Here is a 25,723-nt window from a genome sequence, read left to right on the forward strand (position 1 = left end):
TAGGTCTATCACAGTGAACCATTCAGCATCCCAGGGGATCTGATACAGAATCACTGCTGGATTCGGGACAATAGGGCAGCAAGGGACCACTATCTTGTTTACCTTTCTCAGGTCCTGCACTACTCTGTACTTGCCATTGGGCTTTTTGATGCCCATAATGGGTGAATTACACGGGCTACTCATTACTTCCTGTATGATGTTTGCTTCTAGCAATTTTTGTACTTCAATGGCAACACCTGCTCTCACTTCGGCACTCATTTTGTAAGGCTTAGTGTTAGGGTAAACTGCATTTTCTTTCATTGTTATCTGTATGGGATCTACGTTTTTCATTAACCCTACATCCTTTCCAGTAAAGTCCCACACTTCTGACTTCACTGTCTGCTGGAGTTCTTCAGGTAAGTCCTGTATAGTCATTCGTTTTATTTCTGAGTCAGGTCTAATTAACATTAGCTTGTAGATACCATCTTCATCTGGGGTTTGAATTTCGACGCCCTTTGGTGTGCAAAAGATGGTACAATTCATTTTGCACAGCAAATCACGTCCCAGCAAATTTACCGGACTGGTATCACAGACAACAAATCTGTGCATTTGTTTAAAGTTTCCAATTGAGATCTCCATGGGTTCGGTAACAGGTGTACTAATCAATTGATTAGATACTCCTACTACTTGGATTGCTTCTCCCGAGAGGGGTAGGTTTGGAACGTCCACTATTCTCACAGTAGAACGGGTAGCACCAGTGTCCAGTAGAAAGGTGACATCATTTCCATCAACCTTTCCTTCAATGTATGGCCCTGACTGGTCTACCGGCAAAGAGGCGCCAAGTACGCACTCCTCGTCCTCCCCTCTCAGGCCCCGTCAGTATTGGTCATCACAGAAAAAGGTGTCGCTCAACAAATACTGCGAAGTTGCTGTATTTCTATCCTCATTGCCTCCCCAGACTTCTACATCATCACCCTGTGGTGACTTCCCTTTAAATATAGGCTTTGGCGCTCAAGGCACTTGAATCGTTTTTACCTGTTGCTGGGTCTTTCTTTGCTTTTCATTCTGCGTCTGTGGAATTAAATCAGGTGTTTGGGCATTATCAACTTGTAAATACGGACACTCGTCTCGCCAATGTCCAATTTCTCCGCACTGATGGCAGGGAAATTTCTTTTTGGCTTCCTCCCTACTCATTTTAGGTCGGGGCTTTCCTCCATTCCCTCCCCCAGGACCTTGGTTCTGAGCCACTTTATTTAATTTACTCAGCTGCTTTTCCTGTTGTTCTGCGAGCTTTACTTGAGCCCACATCACTTTCTTCTTCAGGGCCTTTTTCTTTTCTGCCATTTCGTCCTCACAGTACTTTGCGTACCGTAGGACCTCATCTATCTTTTTGGTATGCCAACAGATTTTATTATCCTTTATCCACTGACAAATTTCGGGTCTTAAACCGTTTACAAACCTGTAAATGAAGTGGGTCATGTCCTTCATCTCGATGTTATCTATACCACTGTATGTTTTGAACACCTGCAACAGCCTTTCATAAAACGAGTGCACTGTCTCGTCCCTTTCCTGCGTGGTTCTATCTATTTTGGTCCAATCAGTTTCCTTTGCAGGTACTTTTATTTTCAAATGTTGAATTACCTGTTCATACTTCCTCATCACTTCCTTTGATGGTTCCCCTGTTTTGTCATCTCTCGGGTATTCCTCACTAGGCCAGGCAATGGCTATTTTACACTCAGTCCACAGATCTACAGGGACCACTATGTCGAAGAACCCATCCAGGTCTTTCCATAGGCATTTCTGCACTTTTACGAATCTTTCTACCTGCCGGTACCAATCGACTGGTTTTTCGCGTAATTTTGGGAAGTCATTTGTGAAGGACACAATATCCTGTCGAGACCATGGGACATGTACATATTTTCCCCCTGGTACTTCATGCATAGGGCATAACTGTTCTGGTTTCTCAGCTTCTCTTAGAGCGAATTCGGGAGTTACCTGCCTAGACCTGGCCTCATCTTTCTTCCTAGCCCATCTGACTTTCCATTTTTCCACGTCTCCCCATTTCTGCAATACTGTCAATAGTTCCTTGACCTGTGCCTTTTTCCCTGACACATTCAGGTTTTCCAAATCTTTGTCTGAAAATTCTGCTCGGTAGGGTTTCTGCAAGGGTTTTGATTTTGAAATGTCTATTCCCATACTAGCAGCAGTATCTGTCAATTTTTCATGAAGTACTCGGACATTGCGGGTAAGACTTTTGCACATAAACAACAGTTCTTCTTCAGAGTAGGTATTTAATCTATCTAATCCTACGTTTCCTGCCATTAATTCTTCTATTTCTACTCTTAGTTTGTAGAGGTCTAAAGATTTCGTTTGCGACGTTTGTTTCTCTAATTCTTGACTCCATCTTTCAATTTTCTCAGGTGTGACCAAGGTGACACTTCTAGTACCCGAAGTCGATTCCATTTGAATCTCCCTCGCATTGAAAGGATTATGTCTTTTCTGCATTCTTTTCCCTGTATTTCTAATGGGCAGATCCATCAGTGAGACTTCAGATTCACATTCACTCGTCTGTTCATCTACAATTAAGGGTTCTGGTCTGGGTTGTGCTATTACGGGAGTAATGACTGGAGGTTTTGGACTTTCATGCCGATCCCCGTACAATGAAACCACGGGTCCGATTGTTACTGGGATTGTCAATGCTTCAGGACTGGTATTTAACTGGGTCATTTTCTGAATGATCTCAGCTCTGTTTTGCTAGAACCTCCCGCTCCTTTTCTTCCAGTAATCTCTCTATAGATTTGTCATGTAACACCTGCGGGGTTAGTGTGGGAGCATAACTTGGGGCAGTGGGATGAGTCTCACTAGGTCCTTCACCATAATTTGGTCTTGGGAATAAACTTCCTGTACCTAGGGATCTTCTTTCTTCCTCATACTGTGACTGTAATAACGGCATTCCTGAACTTGAGGGTCTCATCTCGCCTCCATAGGGAGGTCGAGAACAAAAATCTCCTTCACGGGAATATCTTGTCTCCCCACTAGCTGACATCCTGGGGTAAATGTTTCTGGTATCCACTGGTCCTAGACTCTCGGTATAGGGAGGAATGTGGTAACCCCCTCCTACACTTGCGGACCTAACTTCTTCCTGAGGAGGAAGTCTTCGGGAAATATCTCCTGCACTGGAAGGTCGATGTCCCTCATTATAAGGAGGCGGACTTCTTGTACATAGGTCATCTAACAATTCATCATCTGACTCTCCGATGGGTACCCAATGTTTAGATTTTTCCAACCGTTTCTGTCCCCCAGAAGGATCATCTGCTGGCATCATGGGAAACAATCCCTCCACTATCATATTCTGCCTCCACTGTTTCATCTTTTTAGCTCGTGCTTCCTGTTTCAATTTTGGATAAAATTTAGTTAACCCTTTGTCCATCCGTGGCTTATCCCTTTCGAAAGCCTCGATTTCCCATTCCTCTAGTGCTTCATACTGCGTTAATCTAGGTCTGGGATGTAAATCATTCATTCGGGTTCTCAAATTAAATAGAATTCTGCTGTTAAATGTTCCATCTAACGGAAAAGCCAATACTCCGTCATCTTTCGTGTATTTCACCCAATTCTCCAACCATACACATGTGTTGTACCCTTTATCGAACATCATGAAAGATGCGGGAGTGTTGGGTTGCGGTATGACAACACCTTCTCTAGTTTTAATCGGCTTGTCCTTTTTGAAATAATTCTTCACCTTATTTACAAGAGATACTTTTCTCTTAGTTCCGTACATAATGTCGTTTTTAACTCCTTTCCACTGATCGTTCTCAAATCCCATATAACGTGGATCAGGTCTGGTATGCGGTCTATACGAATGCCACATACGATTTTACGAGTGATTTTGTTTACAAAATCACTTCCAATCCGAGTGCGTCTTTTATTTTCGTGCGACCAATGAAATGCACGAGTTCAAATAATCTCGACCAATGGGTGCGCGGCCCTTTCGTGAGACAGTTCCCACGCTCCGGCGCTCGCCCCTCCTTTACAATTCCAGCTACGCTAGCAGCCCGCTGCGTCTACCAATCCCAGCGCGGCACGGAGTGACGTCAGAGCAGCTTCGCGACTGACTCCCTCCTTCACAAGGTAACGGAAACTTTCTTTCTTTCTAAAGTGCTTAGTGCTTGGTTATTTTACAACGAATACACATTCGCCACCGTGCTCAAGTGTCTAGACAGGAAAGAATTTGTTTCGCTGCAAGTAAACTACTTCCATTTACTTTTCACTCACTACGAGTAGATCTCTTCTGCCTACCCTTCACACTAGCATTGGAGAACCTGTTACTTCCCTAGACTCATCCACTTCTCCGGGATATATCTGAGACTAAGGTTTCCCTAGCGAACCCCTTTGCTTTCACTCGAGCTCCGATGAACCTGCTACTCTTCCGATGTGACCCTGACTAGGTTACGCCACAATGGGAATTTTGCCAATGAACCTCGTTACTAACATTTATTCAATCATATATTCAGAAAAACCCTAATTAGTGCTTCCAGTTCTACCTAACCTGCACCAACTTTCCTTAAAACAGGTGACCTCAAAGCGAATGGATTCTATTCACCACTCGCTATTCAATTCCCCGGGGATTCCTAACAACATGCAAAACGTTTTACGTACGAATGGATTAATACATATAACAGTATAATAAGAAGAATAACAATTTTAAAACATTTCATAATTTTTCAAAGTAAACGATTTTCAAGTGAGTGATCAATTTCCCTTGAAGCGCCTACTCTTATAGCAGCATCCGACTTAGCTAGACTAACTAGTCCTACCTATCCTTTAACTATTCCCTAACCATCCTCGATGCTACCAGAAAATTACTGCTAGAGATCGCGGGTCACCCGACCAATAATTTCGCCACTTCTGGCTTCGGGCCCATATACTTTACTTTATCATATACATTGATCAGATGACCACACAATCTACTACCAATAATTGTGAGTTCCTTTTCGATTTATTTTCAGTGTACCCAACTTACCATCCACCGTTATGGGTACCTATGACCACGATGGGTCAGGGAGCTAGCTGTAAAAGGAAAGGCAGCAAAATACAAACCCAACTTTTATACTTTATTTTATGAAATGACCACGGACAACTGGAAGTTTTGAAAAGTTTATCTTAAATTCAAGTAAAGGGCAGTCATACAGCTTGATCAAAAGAATACTAGTGCGACAGGGAACCCGCTAAGTGAGAGGAAAACTAAGATAAGGGGCAAGGTGAACACGCTATAAATCTGAGTTACTTAGTCAGTTTTCGAGAGAACCAAGACCATATCAGGAAGTTGCAAACTGCAATACAGAAAATGATTTCTAAAAGGTAGGGTAACATAGGAACACGCTATGAAATCAAATGCAAATGACTTTATGAAATGCAATGGTTGCAGGAGAAAGCATGGAGAATTATCACGTGCAAAGGTATGTCTTTATTGAAGCAAAGACAGAAAAATAGAAAGGTGCAGTTTTAAGAATTTCAGAGCAATATTTACCTAGACTGGTGTGAAAACCAACCCTGGCCACGGGTCAGTTAAGGACAGGAAAACCCTCAAGGAAGGATAACCCTCAGTGGGACAGCAGGTGCAGAATGGACACCCCAGGACAGGACAGGAAACCCAGATTCGGATCAGGACAGGACCACCAGGATACGACCAGCACCCGCAGTTCGGAAGCAACGCCTGCGCTCCACCCTCTCTGCAGCTATCAGTCAGGACCCCGATTGGGTCAGCGAATTCCCAGAAAAAGTGCTCCGCCAGCACTTAAGGTTCAGTAAAACCTTCAGAGTCTATGGTCAGATTTCGGACAGAGAGCTCCGCAGCACCTCTGTATCAAGTCACCTATTGAGTGCGTTGGGTCAGTGACAGGTCAGCTATTCAGACAAGTCGGACAATTTTCCCTAGGTGAACCCAGGGTAGATATACTGTTTTGGGACAGGGTACCACCCCCCAAATGTTGCAAAGTGTCAGAATCCCCAATTTCGATTGGTCCTAAGGTAGGATTTGGTTAACACACCAATCAGAACAGACTATTACAAGCCCTACTTAGCATCCTAGGGTGCCGCCTAGCAAGATTGGGGTTCCCACGAGAAGTCGCAGAGAATACAATGGAAACTTATACATTTGTTACAATATAGAATACAATCATGATGCCTTGGCTGGGTGAAGGTGCACGTTCCCATGCTGGCGCTGGCATCAACCTTCTTTGGCTTGGTTTCAATGTCACCGCACCATCGAGTGATTCTGCGCAGAAATACCCTCCAAGATGGACTCCCCAGCCCCGTTACCCCTCAGTGTCGAGGATACATGAAAAGTAAGCGAAAACAAATTAATACATAGAAATAAATGAATGTATTACATGTTATAAGTTCGTACTTTAGTTTCATCATTATAAAAATATACTATGCATTAGTGAATAAGTGCAACGAATAACATCACAGGAGCAGCAGCACAAAGCGTCAACACGTTATTGCTATTACGCATGCGCACCCTTTCCCTCCAAAACTATCTCTACACGAAGTCACGTGAGTGTGACTGACGCATGCGCAGAAGAGGAAAGTCAAGCAGCGGCCATTTTAAAAACACGGATTAATCGTATTAGTAAAACACATAGGCAAGCTTCTCTATCATACATATATATTGGAAATAAAAGATATTAGTAAAACATACAATTCGTTATGAGGTTACAACGGTTTCGAGGTTCATGAATCGAGCAAGTCGCGATGCGAAATCTTGCTCTATCACTCATATGCACAAAACAACAATGTAATGCTCCCAGGTACAAACCACCACCACAGGAAGATCCGACATACACATCAATATTAAACAGCCGCATACACTACATGTCACTACTGGGATTACCAATTACACACAACATTACTGACGCAATATTCCTAGACACAAAACATCCCAACTGGGTTGATAGCATGCAGGAATAAACCCAGATGCAAAATATCACCATCGTAAAAATTTCAAGCACAACATATGAGCATTATGATTTGCCCATGTACAGAATACTGCCACCCAGTGCTTAATTTGTAAAATATTAAGTGCCAGCGCTCTGACCAAGAGGCCACAGCAGGCTGCACCACCCATCGCCCCTGTCATGGCTGCCAAAATAACTACTAACCATCTCTCTTGTTTGTGAATGCAACCGGTCCGATTATTCCTGGTCCCCAAAGCTAAAGGAATGGCTGGGGAGGCAGGTATTAGTAAGTTTTTTAATGTATATTGTTATCCTAAACAACTGTTATACTGCTCATCTCTAAATTACATGAGCAGCGCCACCTTGTGGCAGACTGCCCTAAATGTGGTGTTGAAAATTAGGTGCCGGTGCCGAGCAAGGGAAATCAAATTTGTGCCGGTGCTCAGCAACGGAAAGCTCCGGCTCAAATTAAGCACTGCTGCCACATATGATAATGCCAGGCAAAAACTGAAAATCATTTGCACAAAATATCACAATAGTGCTGGGCACTTGCAAATACATTTTGGACTGTAATGATCTCATATATAAAAAAAATCATTAAGATGATCTAAGGCTCAACAAACCACTGGGGAAACCCCATGTGCAAGACATCACCTGTGTGAGCATATATGCAAATCATTACCAGCATGGTGATTCCATGCACAAAATGCCACCAGTGTGGTGATTCAAGGGACACTAACACTAAAGAACATTCAATGATCTATAAAACATCAAGACATTCTCTGTTTTGTACATCAAAGATGTTTCCTGATAGCCCAGGACAAAACTGTTTCAAGTATCATTTTCTAATTTAAATAATTTTAAAACCATAACTTGTACCTCCCAGAACCAAAATATATGAATGAGCCAAATACAGATGTCCCTCATTCTTGGGATTTTAAGGAGCTACAAACAATGTGGGTCTTGTGGATCTCTGATGTATGGCCACTTATTTATTTATATGTACACCTAGAAAAAATGCACGATGTGTGTTTTACACGTTGTGCTTTTGAACTTGATGCATGTTTTTTTCTTAATGGAGCACGGCTGGGGGCTGATTGTGGGCCTTTGTGTAAATATTTCTGTTAACTGCAGCGCATGACAGTGCTGCGATTAAGAGGAATACTTTCACAAAGGCCCACAAATAGCCAGCAGCCGCGCTCCATAAGACATGCATCAAGTTCAAAAGCACGACGGGTAAAACACACACTGTGTTTGTAAACTTGCTGCATTTCATTTCTTAATAGAGTGCGGCTGCGGGCTGTTTGTGGGCCTTTGCGAAAGTATTCCTGTTAATTGTAGCACTGTCATGGACTGCAGTTAACAGAATTATTTTCCAACAATGGCCCACAATCCGCCCCCAGCCGTGCTCCATTAAGAAAACAAACACAGCAAGTGCAGGAGCTTCTTGTTGCTGAAGGCGTGCACAGGCTACCATTAAAAGGAAACTTACCAGCCACTCCTGGCGACGCGACCGCTCTCGGTCGATCTGCTTTGTGGGCGCATCACATAGAACACTGCATGCTCGGGCTGAAGGAGGTGCGCGGGCGCGCACCTTACTGGGAACATAGCCCCTATCTATAAAGTCACTTTTACCTTTTCTAGGGTTTTTTGATGTGAAATAAAATTGAGCTCAACCTCTGGGAAGTTGTGGTTCACTCCCCTAATTGGACTCTGGCGTCCGGAGGGAGTGGGCTCTCCATGAAGAGCGGCGCAGAGTGTGCGTGTTGCAACTGGCACTTCCTGGTTGGCTAAGGGGAGGCCCCAGGCAGAACCTATCACTCCCATTAGGGGCAGGTGTTTACACACTGTATAATTGCGCTCACCATGGGTAGCTTGGCACTGAGCAGTCAGGCTTATCACAGAGGCAATGTGTAAAGCATTGGTACTGCACTCACTCACTCACTATAAATACACTGAGCATTACAGAAGAGACTTCACACAGGATGTATGTAAATAATGTTTGTATTCAACACACACAGTAATGAACACAACATGAACATCTTGTATTTCGGGTCATAAATCACACTTGGAAAAATTGCTAGCAATACTAGGCCCAACCGTGTTGGAATGACATCAGTAATATGCTCTCTTGAGAAAGATCCTATTCTACCCCCACACCTCCTCCAGCACCCTTCTGCAGTGCAACAAGTTTTCAACCCCAAGCCCACCCCAGCAATTCTCACAATTCAATAACACAGAGTTAGAGGGTGCAGCCGAGTCACAAGGGACGAGGTCACGAGGGAAGAGGTGTGGCGCAGTGGCCAGGGCGACTGACGCCGGACGCTGGGGATCACGGTTCGATCTCCGGCGGCAGGGGTCTGCCCAGCACCATGTTACTCTGGGCAGACCCCACGGCCCCCAGCACCGGGATGCCTACGGGTAGCTGTGCGCTTTACAAATACTGGATTTACATTTTTTTTTACAACAATATCAGAAATATTTACAGACAAAGAGTTATACCACTTTTTAGCAGCACCGCAGGCCAAGTCCGCGGTGGTAAAAATAGTGTCAACTCTAGTCTTCTTCTGGCAACATGATGTCATCGGGGACCGGGTGAAGTCAGGGCAGTTGGTTTGCCGCACTGGGGGCCAAACAGGCAACAGTTGATGATGGGGAATGAAGCAGGGGAGCCTCTCAGGAGAAGTAAGCACCTCGTCGGATACATGTCCATCATACTCTCACCTAGGCAATCCGGGCACGCCGTCCGGTGCACATTCATACGGGTCGCACCAGACCGTTCCGGCCGCACACAAAGAGATGCAATTTCCGTACCTCCCTGGAAATAAGGCACAACGTCTGGTGCCTGTTGATACTGGTAGAAGTATGGCACCCGTAGTTCTACTGCTGTGTGACTTTGAAGTTGGTGGAGGTTCAGAGGGTTTCCCTTTGAACCGCAGATGTCTCCCCTAAATTTCAGTCCTGTCTGCCATGCGGCAGTGGAATGCAGATCTTTAATCTTTAGTGGGTCCATGATCTGGCTCCAGGGCCCAGGTGTCAATACCTCTTCCTCCAATCTATCCACCCAAGCCCGCAAATGTCAAAGATCAGTCGTTCCAGTTGCAGGCCCAATGTTTTACAGCTGTCGCTGGGGAGTGCCAGATGTGGGCCTCCAGTGTGGACTGGAGTCCAGCTAAAAGGCACATAAAAGTTATAAAGCAGAGAAATGCCCACTTTCTAGAATCCGCATTTTTAAGCTATTAATGACCAAACCACCCTTAACACTAGAAAGGGGTTGTCATTGTGAACCCAATGACAGGAAACTTTATGAGGCTGCTCCACTACAAACCACTATTGCAGCTTGAAGTCATTTCACCCATTCCCTATGTTAACCTATGGGAAGAGCAAACCTCATAGGTAGTGAAAACATACATGGGTATTCTTCACTACCTTGGCAGGGAACACACGTGTACCTGCCCAGCCTTTCACCTACCACTCGCTTCACCCCTTAAGACGTAACCTAGGGGTGCTCTTGTAGAAAAAGAAAGGTCCTCTCATGATGGCTAGTGATTTACAAAGGCCAGCCTGAGCACAAGTGCAGTTGCGCACACACAGACCTGCAATGGCAGGTTTGAGACATGTTTAAAGCCACCAGGTAAGCACCACTTCCTAACGTGTTAGGAAGGGCCCGCACACTTTCACACTGCATTTACTGTGGGCAAGTGCTCCAGGCCCCAAGGCCACAACAAGAGAATTTGTTAAACCCAGGAGGTGTCCCCTGGGGGGAGCCGACCCCCTAGGAAGAGAAAACTTACATGGGGGTGTAGGAAGCTGCTTTTGTATATACTATACCCCAGTAAGGTATTGTATGCACAGAGTCCAGTGGAACCCCAAAAGTATTCTGCTATTCTTAGACATTGTAAGTGCAGTAAAGCCATAAAGAGTATATGGTCTGGGAGTTTATCATTACAAACTCCACAGCACCATAATGACTTTACTGAAATCTGGGAAGTTTGGAATCAAACTTCTCAGCCCATTAAACCCACACTGATGCCAGTATGGGATGTAATGAAAAATGTACTCGGAGGGAATCTTCGAGATGCCCCCTGAAAAATGACCTAACTCTAGTGTCCTGGCTGACTGGCTGCTTGTACGCTGCCGCCCCAGACATTATTTCTGGACCTCTGGGTCGAGAGCCTCCCACTCATAGGGTCTGGAAACAAAGCACATCCTGGGCAGTGTTGCCAAGCCTCCTCCCCCAGGATGGGCATGGTCCATGAAGGGGAAGCTTCAAAGGCTTGCCGCTTTTGTGAGCTGACACCTCCATTTGCTGCTCCCAGCAACTGGCCCCCACCAGTTCTGACCCCCACTTTGGATGGGAGAATCTGTGGTAAAACCAGACAGGAGGAGAGGTGTGCCCCCCTTTGCCAACTCCTCCCCTCAGTTGGGGGAGGGGAGGTGAAGCACAACTCTGTCCCTGCCATCTTGAAGATGGGGGGACCCAGCCATCCAGAGTGAGACTTATGCCCCGCTCCCACTGGAGGGTGGCATAATAGGGGATGTTCCCACCCCAAGGAAGGGACCCATTGGTCCCAACCTGTACCTACCTGAAACACCCCTAAATCTAGTATTTAGGGGCAACCTCGTACCTTGCCTCCTCAGACAAGAAGAGAGAAGAAGAAGGAGCACCAAAGAGCCGTGCTGAAGGAAGACGAGAAGGACACCAACTGACTTGGCCCCAACCCTACCGGTCTGTCCCGACCTTGACCTGCTCTAGCAGAATTCTGGCTTGTCCTGCAGCCAACAGCCCCCCAGAACTCAGAGGTCCTGTCCTGCCTTCACTGAAAAGACTTTGCCTCCTGTTAGCACTGGATTTGTTCACCAACAGACTCTGACTTCGGCCATTTCTGTGATTCTCCACCCGAGGAGGTCTCCCCTGCGATCCTGATCTGGGATCTGGTGATCCCTGACCTACCTGAAGTCTACTGATGACGCCTGCAGACCCTTTCTGGAGGACCCTCTGACTGCGACCAGAAGATCTTCGCGCCCGAGGCTGCAGTGTTCGTTGAAACTGGAATCCCTATTGAAAACAACAGGGCACCTGATGCCAAAACAGCACCTGCGCCGCTGTGGGTGAACCTTGTGTGCTCAATCGGATCCCCCTTTGCCCTAAGCCTAAGTCCAGCAGCTTTGCTCCCACAACCTTGTGCCTGGTCGTGAGCAGCCACCAACCGGAGAGACCTCCTATCCCCCATTGAATAAAATTGGACTCCAGCAATCAGCCACCAGGCTGCCCTAGTGCCGCTGAGGGTGCTCTTAGAGTGCATCCTTGACCCTGGGGGAACCCTGGTTCCAATCCCAGAAGCCCAACTCCAAAAACCAAGTACTTCCCTGTAAACCAATAACTTCATTTCTTCACCTAGGATTGCATTGACTGCTTTTCTGGGGAAAAAGTTTAAGTTTGGAGTTGGAAATTCAATGAAAAGTTATACAAGTATGCTTTGATAACAACTAGCATTACTTTACTTTATCCAAGAAATGTCCCAGTGTGGTATCCAGGAATACCATACTGAATAAGAAAAGTAATCTGAAAGGTAATCAAACAAACCACTCGCAAAGTAATTACAAAGTAACTGTATACTAATTTCAACTTTTTATGAACATTTGACTTCCCTGTAACCAAGCCAAAAGCCTTCAACTGCATTTCAACTGTATCCAACTGCAGTATTCTTACAACATACTATTACACTTAGCTGTGCCAGGCCTTGCTTGGTTCTAGAAGTAAAATACAACTAAAACATATTTTTATACAAAACAAATTAGTCAGAGTTCAGTCCTCTAGTGTGTGAAACCATGAGAGATAGATCAAGCACTTTAGCACTGGTTAGCAGTGGTAAAGTGCTAAGAGTTCTAATACCAGCAAACATTAGGTCAGAAAAGCATAGGAGGAAGGTAAAAAGTTGTGGGGACGACCACCCTAAGGCTCTCCGGTCTAACACATCTGTTTCATTAAGGATGAGAAATATTAGCATTGCACTTGGTGTGCGCCTGTACCCTTATGTGCCTTACATTTTGTTTTTCAGGACACAGTGTCCTGTAATGGCAGCAACAACTTTTTCTTTCTATGTTGTAGTAGATAATCTTTCTTCACTCATGCCTTTGTTTGATTGCAAGAAGCAGGGAGGGAGCAATGACCAGACTGTATCTCTGCATGGGTTTATGTGTGGTTTATATTCCTGCCCGAGCAGCTTGTTCCTGGGCAGGTGGGTGAATAACCGGACCCAATACCTGTTTTCAGGCCAATGCACCCACTATTCCACTACACCCACCTTACTTGTGTGCATCTCCACCCACTGCCAAGCGACTCATGGGTATTGGTGGACTCCTGGGTTCAGATGTGCTGCCTGTTTCTGGTTGTATCATAATACAAATGCCTGCCCATTTATCAGTCTATGACCCCATTTGCCAAAAAAAATATTGGCAACACATCACTGTTCAAGTGTGCGTTTTGGCCTTCAAATGCGTTTGGGGGTAGTGCCGATGTGCAGAGCAGCTCCTGTTCTATTGTGCTATAAAAGCCTGATTAGAGAACATCAGACTGCTCCATACTTGTACTCCATTTCATGCTACCTTTTGAAAAATAATTTCACATGGATTCATAGTGCAAGCATTTTTTTCTTTATAATCTGTACCTAGACAGGGGTTTCATCTCCCAGTAATTAAAGAGAGGGACAGTGTATTCTGAACAGCAATGTGCTGTCTATTGACCCAACACCTCATACCATGGAACAAGGCAGGGATGCTTACTCTGGAGTCGTGCTGTTTGCATCACTTTTGTCTCTTTTCATCATGGAAGGATAAAGTTGACGAGTCCGTGCAGGATCTGAAACGAATGGGCGAAGAGATTGAGACTCTGCAGGAGAAGATCCGTATACTGAAAAGTCAACAAGATGACGAAGAAGAGGACTCTGGGGAGGTAAGTGACCCTCCCTGCCAGGGTACGGCTGCCATTGAATGATGTCCACCAAGGCCATTGAATGATGTCCACCAAGGCTGGCCGTCTCCTGTGTCTTGATGAAAAGCAGGCTGTATTGGAAGTTAGGGAGATGGATGTAAACAACAAGCTAGCGTGGTTTAGGTGTGTTAAAAACATCTTTTTTGAGATGGGCCTAAGCCAGCTGTGGACATGTCCGGCTGGAAGTACTTTTCCCAGCAAACGTGAACTAAAGGCGGCTTATTGGCACCTGATTTACACCAAGAGGTTTTCGGCAGTTGGTACTTCCTCCCTGTCTAGTACCTTTCTTGAAACCAAATATGAACGACTATTAGTATTATACTGGGACATAATCACATCCACACGTGATACAAAATTATTATTCCACCAATTTCGAGTGGGGACCCTAGTGACGAAGGTCTTCACTTCAAAATGGTCCAATTTTGATGTGTCTAACACTAGATGTCCGTTTTGTCCAGAGAGACCAGACTCTGTGGCCCACATATTTTTTGCTTGTCCAGCCTATAGACTTCCAAGGCAATGTTGGTTGAAACCGATTTTCTTGCGACTGGGTACAAGGCTACACAACGAGGCATTTAGAATACTTAAAACAGCAGTAGATGGTCCCTCTGTGATTTCTATAGCTAAGTTTCTGGGCTGGGTTTGGGTGATCCGTTGGAAAGAAGGGAGGAATTGATTAAAACTATCACCCTGATTTGTGCATACTCAAATTGTTTTTAGGAATTTTTCTGTTTAGAACTGATGCCCCTTATAATATCAGGCTTTTATACATTGAGTGTTTTAGACCCCTTTTATACTATTTATTGTCTTAACATGTTTTATAATGTCCTTGGTATAATCATGTGTGTGGTTCTATGGAATTGGTGTATATTCTAACCTAGCTTTTATGTATGTTTCGGGATGACTTTTGTGATTTATTTTTAAATCGAAATAAAGTTTATAAACTGAAACTGAAAAGCAGGAGTTTGAGGTGTTTGAGGTCAATGCTCGACATCTATATTATTAAAAACATATTTAATATTTGAATTCCAGGGCTAATGAAACAGATCTCCTTCTTTCATTAGAGATAGTGCAGAGTAATTGGACTTGATAATGGACTCTTCCATTGCCACTCTCTTGTCTCACTCCATGTATCCTGTATTTCATGCACCTTATCTGTCTGCTAGATCTTAACAAAGCAGGGTCAATCTCACAGCATTCAGGTAGCAACCAACACCAGCTCAGATCACTGCTACCCTAACCTGCCATGTCAGACATTACTGAGTGCGCTAACACATAGTCTCCAGGTCGTTTTCTCTCTTTACGTGAAGGATGCAGGGTACAGAACACACCGCACTGTGATATGTGCTAGTTACCAGGCCACGTCTTATCACAGCTTCTGTCACTGGTGGTACATGCAGACAGAAAAACACATACAGACCCTCACCCTGTGGGATAAAAAGAAAATGGATATAAGCAAACGTAGAAAAATCAATAGAGAGAATCAATGTGCTAGATTAACACCATATGCACATTAAAATAAAATTCAAACAGCAATTTCACACAAAAAATAGATTAGAATGTGAATTGGTTTCTACAAAATTGTAAATTCCATCAATCTTGCAAATTATGATAAAACAATGTGAATGAAATAAGGTTTCAGAGTTGGTACGCCTGTTTAATATCAAATCATCCTCGAAGACCCTCACCATCTAAGTGTAGACGTGATTGTCCCAGAGGTACACTGTACCATATGCTCCCTGAGGGGCAGATCTTACAGCAATATCACCATTAAGGGTCCAAGACTTGGAAACCCTCCTTTGTGTGGTCAGTTCAATAAAGAAAAACATGTACAAAGCCACCTCAGTGCCGTACTGTGAAAGGTGTATTTAGAACCCTCTCCAGAGTGAATATAGGTGTCGAAGACCAGGACTCTCCAGGTACAACTTAACTCTTTTGGAAACATAAATATTTAAACTGTACATGTTCATAGCTCTGTAGGTGGGGCACAGCGCAGCTGGCCAGTTACAATTTCTCTCATCATCTCCCTAGGGAACGTCCCATGTTCCCGGATCAGTAATATAGCCTTATAGCCTGCCGTAGAGGGCTAATTACTGGCTATTAAAGGCCCGCTCCCGTGTTAAAGGCCCGAGCCGAAGACGAGGGACTTTAATAAGGGAGCAGGACATTAATAGCCGGTATAGCCTTGCTACGAAGGTCTATAAGGCTATTAGAACATTCTGCCACTAGAGGGCAGAATGTTCTAACAAATAATACAAAGGCCTCTCGAAGCTCGAGAAGCCTTTGTGAAACATTGGAATGTTGCTCTGCGGGCCTTTACCGGCCCGTAAAAGCATGGAGCACTCCATTGTCTTCAATGGAGCTCCCAACATTCTAATGTTCTAATGGTGTTTCTTTCATTCTCTTTCTCTGATGACTTAGGATAGAACAATGCTGAGATGACTCTTGCGCAGCACTTTAAATGTCCTTACTGGCGTCTGTGGCCATGTACTGCGCACTTCGGCATAGTGCAATATTCAGTTTCTCCTTCGAGGGGTTTCCATCGTCATCTTAGCACTGGATCGTTCCACCCAAATGCTGGATCTGGAGCACTTTTTCCAAAGTATACATTTCAGTCCTACATCTCTTCCTTTCTTCAATATTGTGCTACGCAAACAAATGATGGGCGAAATTCTGAATGAATCATACACTCACCCCCAGTCAAGAGATCTGGGTTAAATCCATTGTTCTTTTGCCCACTACACCACCCCAGTTTGGACCCAGCCATATGCAAATCAGTCTTGACCCTGTGCCCCACGAGAACAGTCCAGACCGAACTGCCAGGCTAGATCCTCCCTGTACCAGAAACAAGCATCCTGGGACCGGTTTCAGGGTATGTCACCCTTCTTTAGCCAGGCTAGCTTGAATCCAGTGGGATAGTGAGCAAGGGACCTACGTCTGGGCATACCCATCCCACATATTGGCCAGGAATGTTTAATGAGTGACATAAAAATAATTTAAACAGCCTGTAATGTTGGCTATCTTGGCCAGGTAATTTGCTTTAAAATACATTTAAAACAGCAACGTAGCTAAAACAGTGGGTAACATTTAACAAGCCTCCTTTGGAAAGCTTTTTTGAAGTAAGTGAAGGGAAAAAAAGAGGACATTGTAGCCACTGGGCTGTGATAATGCTGATCTGAAAAGCGACACCGCGCCTTTGCGGGCTCCCAGCCCTTCAACATCTCTTCTTGGCTGTTGGTAGATATTTCCTCAGTTTTTTTTCTCCTGCTCTTTGTGACAGAATTCTGGAGCACTGAGCTCTACCTATTTTGAATATCTTCTCTTGGAAAACCTCCAGACATAATTTAAATTGACTTCAAACAACGTCCTTTAAGGTATAGAGTATTTTTCAGACTTTTCCAGACAGGAATTATGCTTCCTTTGTGACACAATGCCATTCCTTTTTGTGAAGGTCTCTGCTTGTAGCAGGAGAATGGCTGGCACAGATGATCATGGCTTGTACATTCTCTGACCTCATTCTCACTTCACAAATAGTAGCTCTGCAGGCCGTTTTGCAGGTGAACCTTCCATAAGCATAATAAGATTTCACTTCATTGACAGGAAGAATGTTCAAAGCATATGGGATCCCTCACTGGCAGCACAGGAAGGTCCCAGGCACGAGGAGAAGTCATTTCCTCTACCAGTGTTCCTCACCCATTTGTGAAGACTGCCACAGAGGGAGATCCAAGAGGCAACAGGAAAATAAAGGGCCGGCACCGTTCCTGGTTGGCATTGAGCAGTTCAAAGTCTAGAAGGGGTACTGGTCCAACCCGTTCAACGTCGAAGTCTGGCTCAATGTTGAGAATACTTTTAGCATCAAAAAGGCAATTTCTGGCTAGTGCAGTGACGATAGTTTACAGATCGTGGCTAAATTCAGTCTGGCCGTCAGAGTTGAAATAACGGAAGAGGAAATATAGGCGTAACATCGGTTAATCTAAAGTTGCAGCAACACCGGGTATTATACATGCTGTATTATACACCACAGATTATATCTAAGTGGGCCTCTCAATCTTCTGAAAAGTCATTCTGTCTGAAATGTGTCAAGTGTATGCAGCAGACCTCAGGCATATGTTTGTTGACTGTCCAAGGCTGAATAGGTTTTCGAGTGGGGTCTCCAGTATTCTTAGTTCACTCCTTGGCCCAAACTTTCAATTTACAGAGAAATAAATATTTCTTGGGATTAAAAGTGAGGTGGCTAGCTATGTTAACTTGTTGGCGGCTATTATTATAGCATGTGCCCAGCTCTGTGTAGCTAGAGTCTGGATTGATAAAGCCAGTCCTAGTGTTAATGAGCTCTGGGCTTTACTCAGACAGACATATGAGATGGAACTCACCCTTGGCTTAAATTCAGCCGGATTTGGACCAGTCCTCAATGGGGGTGACGAGGCACTGTCATTTTATATTATGCTCTGTTATGGTCATATTTCAGAATCTTCGTTAAAAAAAATGTTTGGGGTGGGGCGAGAAACGTTGCTCTCTAAATTGTGACTAGGATTGTTTTCTCCAACACCTGATTTAATTGTTGCCTCTTTTACTGGACTACCGTATAAGTAAAAAAAACTACATTTATATATTGTTGAAACGTCTATATTATTTTTGTAACATATGTCTTACTTTTAGCAACAAAACAAAAAAGACAAAATTAAAAAAAAAAGGAGGTGGCATTCGACGTTGAGGGACTCTTCAACATTAAGACATCATTCAACATCAAAGTTCACAGAATCCACTGCTTCTGTGCAGAAATTTGTGGAATTGTTTACAAGAATGAAGTGTAGCCTTTGAATATTGCAGAACCTACTGTTTAGTGTGGCTAAGTATCAGACAAATATGGTATCTTAGTGGTACTGCAAAAGAAACATTGTGTATAGTATAAACCTCTTATGAGGATTTATGAAAATTATAGAGATACCTAGAAGTGCTGCAGATTTAGTAGTGGGGAAACAGGTATTCCTATAGCTTTTGTCAATTTTAGTGTGCTAAGCCAGTCAGCTCTCATCTCTGTTCCTGCGGATAAAATGTGTCAGGGTTTGTTGCTTTATGTCACTGTCATACTGAGTGTTGAAGTGGTGAGACTCCCATTCCCCTGGGGCCACATTCCATAAGGGGAGGGGGCATGCGCCCACCCCCACCGTACCATTATAGGCCCTGAGGGAGGACCCCCAGGCCAAAATGTCCAATAAAGGGGATGAGACCCCCCTCTCCGATCCTTCAAAGGCCTAGGGGACCCCATGCCCCACTTTAATTAAGGGGGGAGGCCTCTTCACGAACCAATGAAGGTCCCAGGTACCCCCATCACCCGGGGTTGGTTAGTAAATAAAAAGGGGAGGCGGGACTGCGCCGGCCGATTACTTTAATGAACAAGGAAAACACTTTAGGTTCAGTCATTTCCGAATTTCTGTGCAGTCAACAAGCTCATGAGCAAGCAATTGAGGCTCCCCGCCCCGAGCCTCAATTGGCTCTGGGATCCCATCCCCCGGGGCTAATTAGTAAATAAAAAGGGGAGGCTGGGGCAGCGCAAGCCGATTAATGGGTGGCTCCCCTTCCTTGAACCATCATTGGCTACAGGGACCCCATCCCTCAGGGCCGGCTCACTTGCTTTGTCCTGGGCACCCACCCTGGGACACATTTGTTTCCTGCTTGGCTGGAACATTTGATATTGATAGGGGCTTACAAGTACATTAAATTGGCTAATCAGGGATATGCCAATGTTATCATGTTTAAAAGGTGGAGGATGGCTGGAGTAAAGAGTCCTATAGCCAGCAAAAATGGGTTCAGCTACAGAAGGTAAAAATATAGGAAGTATCTCGCAAAAGATGGTCATTTCTAACAAAGTATTTGTGTGTGCGCTTATGTTTTAAATGGAGATTCCATTGAAGGAGATTACATGAAGATACCCTTCCTTCTCACAGCTTTGGATTTATACGTTCTGTCTCTCCCCGTCACAGGGACATTCTAGGCGTGGATGTGCAGGTCTCTATGTCCTATTCTATGTGCCCATACATGAACTATCTGCTGGAAATTGAGTAATACTCCACTGTCTTGTACGTCAATGTTATGGTATCTGACTATGAGCGCAGGGGCCTCTGCATTGGTGGAATTCAGCTCATCGGTGTCACAAAGACATCTTCATCACTTTGCTTGTTTTTAATCTGGGTTTCCTTTTGAGGTGCCTCGTATTCAAGATCCTCATCAGCCGAGGCGTCCACCATTACCGGCTCATCTTCTGCTTCTGGTCTCAGCGCGTCAACTGCTTGGTCAGTGCCACACTGTCTTCCGGTGCCTCTTTCAATGCCACATTCTCAGGCGCACTCTTGTTGTGGCACATACGTGGTCTCATCTTCTTTAGTATCTGGTCTAATGTGTACTGTCCAGTTGGGTACTTGTGCCACTAGTGTCCCATCTGGGTTACACGCAGCTTAACAGATATTAAATGCTGACCATGAGGTCCCACCAAGAAATGAGAATTGACATGGGGAACTAGTAATTCCTCATTTTCCCCAGTGTTTCACCTAAACATTTCGGCTGCTTTCAACAGCCACACTCTCTGGGTGAAATACAACAGATCTGCAGCATTCTTGTAATTCTCACAGATCTGATGTAGTCGAGAACTAGTTATCCCAAATTCGGTCTTTGTCCAGAGAGCAATCTTTGGTCTGTTATATCTACATACTGCATTGGCGATTTAGTGAATCTTGTCAGTGTCTCTTTGCGGGTAAATGCCTACTGGAAAGAGCCAATGGTTTGAGATGTCATGATGTTTTCATTACCCATATTTTTTTGTATCACAGTGTCTAGAGGTTAGTGTCAAAGTCCTTTAGGGTCAGATTTTACAAAAGAATTATAAAAAGTAGTGCTTTTCAATAAATCTAGGTTTTGAACTTTCCATCTTTATTTGCTTCTGAACTAGAAGTTATTTGTGGCTTTTGGTCCTGTTTTGCAAGGGTCATAGCATATTTTTAATTTGCAGCGGGTGGAAATTTGATGTCATTCATCACACACTGAAAGAATGGCTACCCTCAAAGAATGATAAACTGGTCTGGTGCCTTTAAATAATGTACTGTCATTGATCTCCACAGGCACTGGACAATGCTGAGAACATTCTCTCTATGGAGCTCCCCAAGGCAAGCTATGATGCCCCCCTGCTGCAGGTGAGCTGGAGTCTGCTCTGTGAGCCGTGAACGTTCTTAGCAACATTGGGCAGACTTTTCCTTTGGGAGGGAGCGAGTGAAGGGCTTGTAAATATGCAAGTGTGATCTGTGGAAAGAGTCAGGGGCTCGTAGAGAATATGTAGAGAGGAGGATCGGTGGAGACCTTGGAAATGTTTGAAGATCAAGAAAGAGCAATATGTGGGGAAGCTTATGGAAACTGATTATTACAGAGTTTTATATAGCGCTAACTTGACCCGAAGGTATTGGAGCGCTTTACACGAGCACCAGTTGCGTTACATGACGACACATTCTTTTTTGTCAAGCACGGGGAAATTAAGTGATTTGCCCAGAATCACAGGATGTTGTGCGTCCTTGCCAAGACTCGAACCCCGTTCCCCAGATTCGAGGTCAACCGCCCTAGCCGTTAGGCCAACTCCTCTCCCCAAACTTAACTTTATGGAAACTTAACCAGGGTAACTATGGAGATAGCTAATGTACCAAAGCATCAGACAGACTAGTACACACATGGGGTGGACCAAGAGAGAGAGTGGGGACTTTGGGAGTAAGCTTTAAAAGCTGGTTGGGGGGGACAATGGATACTGTAGCAAGTTAGCATAAGAGAACATGCTCCCACGCCATCAGAGGCAGCGCTGAAATTGATATATGTGAACAACCTATGGATAGCCACGAGTTTTACATAGTTAACCATTGATGACTGTGGCATAAGCATGCTCTAGACTGCACATTTCACTGTGGTAGGCGGGGGGTAGTCTGAATCTTAGGTTAATCAGCCAAAGAGGCCTTGAGAAAGCAGTAAAACAATGTTGTAGCTCTATGTACATCTAGTTGTAGATGGTTCTTAGTATAGAATGGACCCGTTGTGTTCAGAAATGTGTTCACGCATCACCCTTCTCAAATTTAAAGACAATCGTGAATTAGGCTGCCTGGAGGTTGTGAGTTCCTGTCGTGGAGGTCTGCAAAGGTAAATGTTGGCGGGATCAACTCCACGGCCTATGTTAGGGTGAATGGGGCGTTTATACATCATTTCCGTGTCTTTATTTTATATTGTCCCTCTTCCTTCAAGTCTCTCTATTCCCTCCTTTCATGTCTACTCTTTTTCTAGTTTACCTTGATCCTTCCTCCCCAGCCTGTCTGAACCTTCCTCTCCTGGTTTTCCTTGACCCTACTACAGTGTATATTTACTTACCAACTTGCATACCTCTCTTTTCCTTCCACCAGTGCATTGTATCTCTGCTCTCACTTTATGTATCCTCTCATGTTACTCTGTCCCGATTCCTTTATGTTTACTGGTTCCTACCCTTCTAACCTTCCCTCACCTGGTCTGTTAGTTCCCTTATATTAGCTTCTGCCACCTTTGGGTCTCTTCCTTCTTTTCCTGGTCTTTCTAGATCTTCCATCTCTGTAATCTGTTGGGTTCGTCTTTACCTGGTCCCACCTATAAACTTCCCTGTCCTAATTCAACTAACCATTTCTACTCTGGCCTCTCTCTCAACCTTCACTGTTTTAGTGCTGCTCAAGACTCCCTTTACTACCCTCTGTATTGTTATCTAATTTGTCAATACTCTCCTTTCCCTTATTCTTCTTCGCCTCACAAATCCTTCCTGATTGTATCATCTGGACTTGAGCTGCATTGTTTTATCTATTGTAGGCTGCAGTGTCCACTGCTGTGTTTTTTCATTTCATGACCAAGGAGGTATCTTTTTAATACAGTGACTGGTCCATTCTCTTCCCAGGAGGAAATGCTAAAGGTCACAAACCAGGAGGTCCTCCTGCAGGAGCTGTGCTCATCTAGGAGCTTGCCGGTGACAAGGGATGTCAGGGCACTGATCGAACAAGCCTATGCAGAGGTGGACAACCTCTGTGTCCAAGAGAAACCAACATCTAGCAAAGAGCATCATCTAGCCACCAAAACCAATAATGTCCGCCATCATTGAGCATGTTTGAACCCCCAAACCACTGACTGCCTTCAGGAGCAGGGCTGGTCTCCAGAAACAACTGCATCACTATTCTTTCCCACAGCAAAGTCCACTCCTTAAGCCACCAACCCTACTTATGTCCTAGTGGGGAAACTGCGGGAACAGCTCCTCAAAGTAACGCTGTTCATATTCCTTCACGGCTGTTTTAAAATCCACCAGTTTTGCTCCATTCCCAAGAGACTAAGGTGAGTGCAGCAGAGCTCCTAGAACACTACTCCAGTACTATTCTCTCTCACAAAAGTTGGGTGAATGGCCAGATCATGGAAACAAGAGTCATACATCTTTCTCGGCTGGTGGTCTACATTTCCCAACTTCTAAAACCAACAGCAGCACTGATCTCCCACTGCTTGGGTGCAGTGTGTGATTCTAAACCAACCCAACAGAGGTACCAACAAGCACATCCTAAAGGCAGCAGATGTACACTTACAAAGCTGGATTCTGAATCTTAAGCTTTAAAACTCTTCCCTAACCTACATCTAAAACCCTTAAGATGTGACTTTCTAACAGGTGGTGTATGGCCCAGATTACAAACTTTTGGTATTACAACTCTCTCGCAACTAGCCGTTGCACACTGTAACCCCCTTCCACCTCTGATACCTGATCTCACTCATGGCTGCACACTGCCAGCATCATTGTGGTTGTCCTCCCTTATGCACAAGTTTCTACACTTCTTGCCTTTTAAGCCATCAAATGTGAACATTAGCCTAAGGACTGGTCTAATGCTTGCATCATGTACATTTAACATATTTTATTCAATTTTCTTATCACCAGTTTTGATTGAGTGGAAACTCCATGCAGGAAAAGGCTGTAGGTACATACTGATGAATGTGGGCCAACAAAGAGGCTGGAACCACAGCAGCTGTCACCTTTCACTGCAGCACTGATTTACTGGAAAGCGGCTGCTGAATTGTTATTATTCTCTTCTTTGCTGAGGTAATCAGCAATGTGTTGGCTTTACGCAGGAGTCATTTTCTCCTGCCCCTTCACACTTTGTTGTAGCTTGCATCCTTTCTTGGGGAGTGGTATCAAGCAGCCTCCAAGGGTGAAGCACTCTGTGTTAGTCAGACAGTTTTTTTATTATTAGCAAAGCATCATCTCTCCATGTGTGACTGTAAAGCCCTCCAAATGAATACGTAAACTCACTGAAAATATCAGAACTGCAAGAGTTCGCATGAATATTTGTGTATTTTCATGATGCTAGTTTTATTTCATTTTATGTATGGAGTTGGTGCTATCAAAGCACCTCTCTGGTCCATGAAGTGTCTCTGTCTCTCTCTCTCTCGGTCTCTTCCAAATGAACCACAGTCTTCACAACCAAACATTTGGCATTGGAGCTGTGGTATAAACAATTGCCTCCTTGAACTTCCTATTCAAAGAAGAGGTATCCGCGCATATGGATCAGTTGACTGCCAAAGTTGTATTGTTTTTCCGTCTAATTTAAATAGATTTTTATCTTTGACCATAATAGAAAAAGGCTATGTTAATGGTTGTTGTGTAGTTCAGTTGTGTTACTGGGGTTGGTAAATGGAAACTCATTGACTTGTGCCTTCTCTAGCGACACTGGGTTCACATTATATAGTTGTTAATAGGACTTGCTAATGTGAAAAACCATTCTATAACCAGTGTTAATTTTAGAAGTTTTTAGAATGTATGTGTATATTATGATAGTTCTGCTGCGTAGTGTCCATATTGAGTAAAATATTTATTAGGGTTGTTGTAAACTCTGCTATATTGAATAATGTGATTTTGATAACTTTGAAAATATCTTTACCGGGGAAACAATCGAAAATGCCAATATTTTGTGAATATGTATATACTGCATATTAAGTTTGGGATTATTTCGAAATGCTGTATTCTGATATAATATGTAAAGGCCCGATTATGATCTTGGCAGATGAGATATTCCGTCACAAACATGAAGGATAATCTATCCACCAAATTGCAAGTTCCACAGGATATACGGGAATTTTAATTTGGCGGGTGGCAAATCCGTCATGTAATCCTGTCCACCAAGATCATAATCAGTCCCAAAGTGTTTGTAGAGGCTACGCTTGATGAAATAAATAAGGAATATTGTTATCAACTGAATAAGAAATAATTCTGACCTGAAGACCATTGCGTCAATGGAAATAGAGGGGATAAGGAACACCGACACTTATAATTTCTGAAATCCCATTCATAGCTAAGGTTTCTAACGGAGCTGCTTCTAAGTAGAGGGCAGTTGTGTTTTATACAAGGGATATTAGGAACATAAAAAAGAATAAACTAGAATTTTATGTGCAAGATCACCATAAGGGTTGAATATGATTTTACTGTAAATAGTGTGGTTTGATTGTTTAGATTCTTTAATGTGTATATCAAATTCAAATATTAATAAAAATGTTTGTATGTTTTAGTTACAATATGGACTCCGGTTTTAGAAATTATTTGAGAAAGGCGTTCTCACATACACACACTAAGTATTGGGGATGAGTTCCAAAAAATAGAGAGAAGGTATCTTGATTTAATAAAGAGACCCCTCGTTAGGAAAATAAATAAACAACAGGACATATAATTTAGATTGTCTCTCTAAAGTCAAGGAGATAAGTATTTGAACTTCATCCATCCATC

At 43.9% G+C, this 25,723-nt stretch overlaps 1 protein-coding gene across 4 annotated transcripts in view; it reads left to right on the plus strand.

Annotated features, from left to right (window-relative positions):
- Window positions 1-25,515, plus strand: part of CENPQ (centromere protein Q) — a 124,195-nt gene extending 98,680 nt beyond the window's left edge. For all 4 annotated transcript variants that reach the window (XM_078671893.1, XM_078671892.1, XM_078671894.1 and 1 more), the window contains 3 exons: window positions 13,771-13,890; window positions 21,045-21,116; window positions 22,871-25,515. In XM_078671893.1, the coding sequence (XP_078528019.1) occupies window positions 13,771-13,890; window positions 21,045-21,116; window positions 22,871-23,071 (393 nt within the window). In that variant the 3' untranslated portion in view covers window positions 23,072-25,515. The remainder of the gene's footprint in view (window positions 1-13,770; window positions 13,891-21,044; window positions 21,117-22,870) is intronic.
- The last annotated feature ends 208 nt before the right edge of the window (window positions 25,516-25,723 follow it).

Source organism: Lissotriton helveticus, chromosome 1_2 (genome assembly GCF_964261635.1).
Source record: "Lissotriton helveticus chromosome 1_2, aLisHel1.1, whole genome shotgun sequence".
Taxonomy (NCBI): Eukaryota; Metazoa; Chordata; class Amphibia; order Caudata; family Salamandridae; genus Lissotriton; species Lissotriton helveticus.